This window comes from Corapipo altera, unplaced genomic scaffold (assembly GCF_003945725.1).
Source record: "Corapipo altera isolate COAL_440 unplaced genomic scaffold, ASM394572v1 60526, whole genome shotgun sequence".
NCBI classification, from domain to species: Eukaryota; Metazoa; Chordata; class Aves; order Passeriformes; family Pipridae; genus Corapipo; species Corapipo altera.
Genome location: NW_020886697.1, coordinates 1 through 5,584, shown reverse-complemented (window position 1 = coordinate 5,584; position 5,584 = coordinate 1). Strand labels below are relative to the sequence as shown.

At 59.5% G+C, this 5,584-nt stretch overlaps 2 protein-coding genes across 2 annotated transcripts; one reads left to right on the top strand and one right to left on the bottom strand.

Moving 5' to 3' along the window:
• Window positions 1–98: 98 nt before the first annotated feature.
• On the top strand, window positions 99–1,681 carry LOC113941312 (methanethiol oxidase-like; the record flags this gene model as incomplete). The annotated part of the gene is made up of 4 exons (XM_027632475.1): window positions 99–220; window positions 315–407; window positions 695–813; window positions 1,405–1,681. Coding segments are annotated over 4 exons (497 nt in total), but the record flags the coding sequence as incomplete, so codon positions are not given.
• A 1,480-nt stretch (window positions 1,682–3,161) lies between these two features.
• LOC113941313 (methanethiol oxidase-like) lies at window positions 3,162–5,420 on the bottom strand. The gene is made up of 5 exons (XM_027632476.1): window positions 5,300–5,420; window positions 4,763–4,884; window positions 4,514–4,606; window positions 3,622–3,740; window positions 3,162–3,527 (listed from the first exon to the last, which is right to left on the bottom strand). The coding sequence occupies exons 1-5, from the start codon at window positions 5,304–5,306 to the stop codon at window positions 3,365–3,367; spliced, it is 504 nt and encodes a 167-aa protein (XP_027488277.1). The 5' UTR covers window positions 5,307–5,420; the 3' UTR covers window positions 3,162–3,364.
• Between the last annotated feature and the right edge of the window lie 164 nt (window positions 5,421–5,584).

The following is a 5,584-nucleotide window of genomic DNA, read 5'->3' as shown; positions in this document are numbered from 1 at the left end:
CCTGGCTGAGCCCAAAGCCTGGCTGAGCCCAAGGCCTGGCTGAGCCCCAGCCCCGTGCCCTGTGCTGCTGCTGTCCCTGAGCCGTGTCCCTGTCGCAGCCTTCACCGTGGACCTGCTCATCTCCCCGGACGACAGGTTCCTGTACCTCAGCAACTGGATCCACGGGGACATCCGGCAGTACGAGCTCTCCAAGAACTGCAAGCCCCGGCTGGTGGGGCAGGTGAGGGGGGCACGGGGGGCTGGGGGGGTGGGGACATGCCAGGGACATGCCAGGGACACGCCAGGGACACGTGTGTGCCACTGCCCCCCTGCAGGTGTTCGTGGGGGGCAGCATCCTGCGAGGGGGCCCCGTGACCGTGTGTAGGGACGAGGAGCTCAAGTGCCAACCCGAGCCCCTGGTGATCAAGGTGAGTGCTGGAGACTTGGGAGGGGAGGCACCGCTCTGTCCTGAGCCTCATCTGCTCCTGATCTGCTCCTTCTGCTCCTGCTCCTGCTCTGCTCCTGCTCCTGCTCCTGCTCTGCTCCTGCTTCTGCTCCTGATCTGCTCCTTTTCTTCCTCATGTTCAGCTCCTTCTGCTCCTTCTCTTTCTCCTTCCCTGCTCCTTCTCCTTTTCTTCCTTCTGTTCAGCTCCTTCTCCTGCCCCTGCCGTGCCCCAGTCCCTCCCCAGCCCCAGTAACTCCCAGTTCCCCCCAGTGCAAGCGGATTTACGGCGGCCCCAGCAAGCTGCAGCTGAGCCTGGACGGGCGCCGGCTCTACGTCACCAACTCCTTCTACAGCACGTGGGACAAGCAGTTCTACCCCACCATGGTCAGGTGGGCAAACGGGGGGGCAAAAGGGGCTCCTGGGCATGGAGGGGGGGCTCTGCAGGGCCAGGGGGGCACAGGGGGGCACTGGGAGAGGGGCAGTGCTCCCCCGGGCTCTGGGGGCCGGGGCTGTGCCAGAGCATCTCCCGGGATCCCGCAGAGCTCGGGATGGAGCCGAGCACACCAGGATCTCCGGCCCGGGGCGGTGCCAGCCTGGCCTGGCACGTCCTGCCCGGGACATCTGCGGCCCGGGGCACATCCTGCCCGGCGCTGGGCTCATGTCCGGGGGGGATTGAGGGCCAGGAGCGGAGCTGAGCCTCGGCTCCTGGTCCCGGAGCCGTTCCCTGGAGCCTCTGGGTGCATGGAGCAGCCCCGGGGCGGGATGGGCCGTGCCCAGAGCTGTGCCCAGAGCTGTGCCCAGAGCTGTGCCCAGAGCCGTGCCCAGAGCTGTGCCCAGGGCCGTGCCCAGAGCTGTGCCCAGAGCTCTGCCCAGAGCTGTGCCCAGAGCTGTACCCAGAGCTGTGCCCAGAGCTGTGCCCAGAGCTCTGCCCAGAGCTGTGCCCAGAGCTGTACCCAGAGCTGCCCCTCGTGCCCCCGCAGGGAGGGCTCCGTGATGCTGCAGATCGACGTGGACACGGAGAAGGGAGGCCTGGCCGTCAACAAGAACTTCCTGGTGGATTTTGGCAAGGAGCCCAACGGGCCCTGCCTGGCCCACGACATTCGCTTCCCCGGCGGCGATGCCACCTCCGAGATCCTGCCCTAGGAGTGAGCCCGGCCCGGCTCCGCCCTTCCCTCCCTTCCCTCCCCCTGCAGTGCCCCTGCTGGGAAAGGGCGGCAGCTGATGGGCTTTGGGATCCCGGTGATGGGCTTTGGGATCCCAGTGATGGGCTTTGGGGTCCCGATGATGGGCTTTGGGATCCCGGTGATGGGCTTTGGGATCCCGGTGACGAGCTTTGGGATCCCAGTGATGGGCTTTGGGGTCCCAGTGATGGGCTTTGGGGTCCTGGGTGAGGGGCTTTGGGGTCCCCACTCCTCCCTCCAGTCCCGATTCCCCCTCCTGAGCTCAGGGAGCTCGAACTTCCCCCGGCCTTGTGCGGCCAAACCAGTGCAGACACACGATCCCAGTTCCCATTCCCGGCCAAACCAGTGCAGACACACGATCCCAGTTCCCATTCCCGGCTGGCCAGAGCGGGAGTGATCCTGGGGCAGGATCCAGGAATAATCCCGGGCAGACTCCAGGCTCCAGGAGTAATTCCAGGCAGGCTCCAGGCTCCATCCCCTCACTGGCTCCGTGCAGGGGGTGCAGCCCCAGCCCCGGGGCAGGTCCCACCAGTGCCACACTCCTGTCCCAGCCCTGCCCTGCTCTTCCCAGATCCCCGGGGGCCCCGGGAAGGGGCTCAGCTCCCCGGGAGGCTCCCGAGCTCCTGGGCACAAAGGGCAGTGCCCGGTTCCACCCAGTTCCCCCCTCCGGCCGGGCCCTTCCCAAGGGCTTTTCCCTCCTGGCTCCCATCCCAGTGGCTCCGTGTCCCAGCTGGAGGAGCTGCCAGTGCTGGGTTGGGAAGAGGGGCCCGTTTGCTGACACTGGTTTGCTCTTGTCCTGCTTTCAACGCCAATAAAACCCTTGGTTGCATCAGCTGGGCCTTCTCGTGTCTCCTTTCCTGTGGAGGGCAGGGAAAACAAGCCCCAGCAGGGGTCTGGGAGAAGATCAGCCTTGGGAAAACCCCTAAGACAGGACCCTGGTTGGGCAGGGACCCTCTTTGTCCTCCTGCAAGTTTCTGGTGGGAATTGCCTTTGCTTGGTTCTTTTTCTGGTGTGGATTCTCCCAGCCCGTCGTTTTTATGGGATTTCTCTCCATTTGATGCAATTTAACAGGTTTGGGAGCCAGCCCAGGGCAATCCCTTGTGTTTGGGAAGTGGTTGCCTCGCTCCTGGATGTCAGGATGTTGCTTCCAGCTTGACCAGTTCCCAGGGACAGTCCAGTTTCCCCAAATCCAGAGGGAAATGTGGGAGTTGTAGATCCTCCTCCTGCTCTCCAGGTGCTGCCGAGGATGTGGAATCCTTGTCAGGAGGACATGAAATCCTTGTCAGGTAGTTTGTGGCTCGGGGGGGGGGGGGGAAGGAAAAGCAGGACCTGAAATTCCAGGTGGAGGAAGAGGCAGTCCTTGGAGCAGTTCTGATGGAGAAGGTGCAGCCTGCCCTCCCCTGGCCACAGGCAGAGCAGGTGCCTTTTCCAAGGGCAGGATCACAGTTCCATCAGAATCCCCCCCCAAAAAAGATGTGAATTTGTCAGACAAATGACAGTGACCTCACAGCTGTGGCCTTTGAGACACAAAATGCCAAAATGCCAGAAAAACCAAAAAAAAATGCCCCTCCCCCTGAGCTGAAGGGTGATTTTATTGCTGATTTTTTATGGCATCGGTGCACGGACACAGGAATGAGATGGGAGTTCAGAAAGAGAAACCTGAATTTAGACCCAAGTTCTAGGTGCCCTGATTCTCCTGGTGATAAAGGGAAGGTTTGGGAAGCTCTGGGAAGGGGATAAAGCAGCCCCAGGAGGACGGTCACAGCCAGATGTCCGAGGTGCAGTCCCCCCCCGGGTACCGCATCTCGTGGGCCAGCGCCGGCCCGTCCGGCTCCTTCCCAAAATCCACCAGGAAGTTTGGATTCACCGCCAGCCCCCCCCTCTCGGTGTCCACGTCGATCTGCAGCATGACAGAGCCCTCCCTGCAAAAGGCACGAGCAAACAGGCGGTGGGAGAAGGGGCTGTGTGGTTAATTGCCTCATTAATTGGTTAATAATTGAGCCCAGGGCCCCTTACCGGAGCAGGTCGGGGTAGAACTGTTTGTCCCAGGCGCTGTACAGGGAGCTGGTCACGTACAACCTCTTCCCATCCAAGCTCAGCTGCAGCATCTGAGGCCCACCTGGAACCTTCTTGCCCTGAAATTTGGGGAGAACAAGGTGCTCAAGCCAAGCTGAATAAAGGAAATGTGGCCACAAGGAGAAAGGAAACAGCCCTGCTCGGAGAGATCCGAAATTCCCGAGGCAGGAATGTCAAATCCACGGCTCTGGGGAGGGAACAGTTTTTATTGGGAGTCTTTTTCCTTCTGAACAAGAGCCTTGGAGTCATTCCAGGTGAGTTCCACTTAATTCACACAATTAACCAGGTAAAAAGGTAAGGGTGAAGGATGTGGAGCTTCCCGGAGTTGTTTTCACGGAATCATGGAATGATTAAGGTTGGAAAAGCCCTCTGAGATCACCAAGTCCAGCTGTTCCCCCAACACCACCGAACCACGTGCCCAGGTGCCACATCCACACGTTTCCCAAACATTTCCAGGGGTGGTGGTTCCAGCACTGCCCAGCTTTGGTGGCCAACAGGTTTTAATCAAGACCAACTTCAGTTCTCCCACACCCTGAGACCTCCCTCAGTGGGAATAATGTCAGGTCAGTGGTTGAACTTTAGAGGGCTTTGCCAACCTTAAGGATTCCATGACTTTTTTTAAGCTGAGAAGGGAAGATTTAGGTTGGATATCAGGGAGAAATTCTTCCCTGTGAGGCTGGTGAGGCCCTGGCACGGACGTGCCCAGACGTGGCACCTGCCCGGGCCATCAAGGTGCAATTACCTTTAAATATTGTAATTACCTTTAAATATTGTAATTACCTTTAAATATTGGGCATCTTCCAATGGCTTAGGATCAGTTGGGAACACTGACCTGGATGACAAATGGCTCTGGCTGACACTGCAGCTCCTTGTCCTCCAGCACAGTCACAGGGCCCCCCCTGGCAATGCTGCCCCCCAGGAAGACCTGTGGGCAGGGGAGGGGGGAGAACAGGCAGAGAACAGGCAGAGAGCAGGCAGAGAACGGGGCTAAAGCAAACTGGGGTGTTTCTCCTCTTGGAAAAAGGAGGACACCCCTCCTGAGCTGACTCCCAGGGTGGGCAGGGGGGGTTTTTTTCCTCACCTGCCCCACGAGCCGGGGCCGCCGGCGGTCGGAGATGTCGTACTGCCGCACGTCCCCGTGCAGCCAGTTGCTGAAATACAGGAACCTGTCGTCCAGGGAGATCAGGATGTCGGTGATGAGACCTGCAGGAGGGAATTCCAGGGCTGAGTCAGTCAGACCAACACCAAAGCAGCCCCAGTCCTGCCCTCTGCCAAAGCTCTGCTCACAGAACCTCAAACTCATGAGAGCAGGAGGGTCACAACCCACCCTGGAAGCCCAGGGCCTGCTCCAAGGAGGTTCAGGCTCTACCAGCATTCCCAGGGTATATTCCTGGACACCCTCAGGCCCAAATTCCCAAGGATTCTTCTGGAGAAAGTGACCTCAAGCATTGGAGCAGCGTGGGAGCAGAGCACAACCTCAACCGGTCACCTCAGAACCCCTCCCACAAATTTGGTCTTTTTTTTGCCATTTAAGGACAAAATTAAGCCAAAAGCTGCTCTGGACCAGGGAACTGATGAGGAGAACACCCCATTTCTTTCCCAACATGGTCCTACTAACCAGGCATGTCTGGGAGGAGCCATCCTTGCACCTTCTTGCTGGGCACTTCGATCACCTTCTCTGCTGCCCAGTCCCCGTTCTGCAGGAGGGAACACGGAATTCTTATCTAAGGAGTCACTAAATCGTGGAATATCCTGAGTTGGAAGGGGCCCACGAGGATCCTCAAAGTCCAGCTCCTGATGGTTGCTTTGCTGAGCTCCAGAGGGCTCAGCTGGGCTTGGCAGAGGGAATGCAGAGGCTGTGGGAATGCAGAGGCTCCCCCAACCAAACCCCTTCCAGGATCCC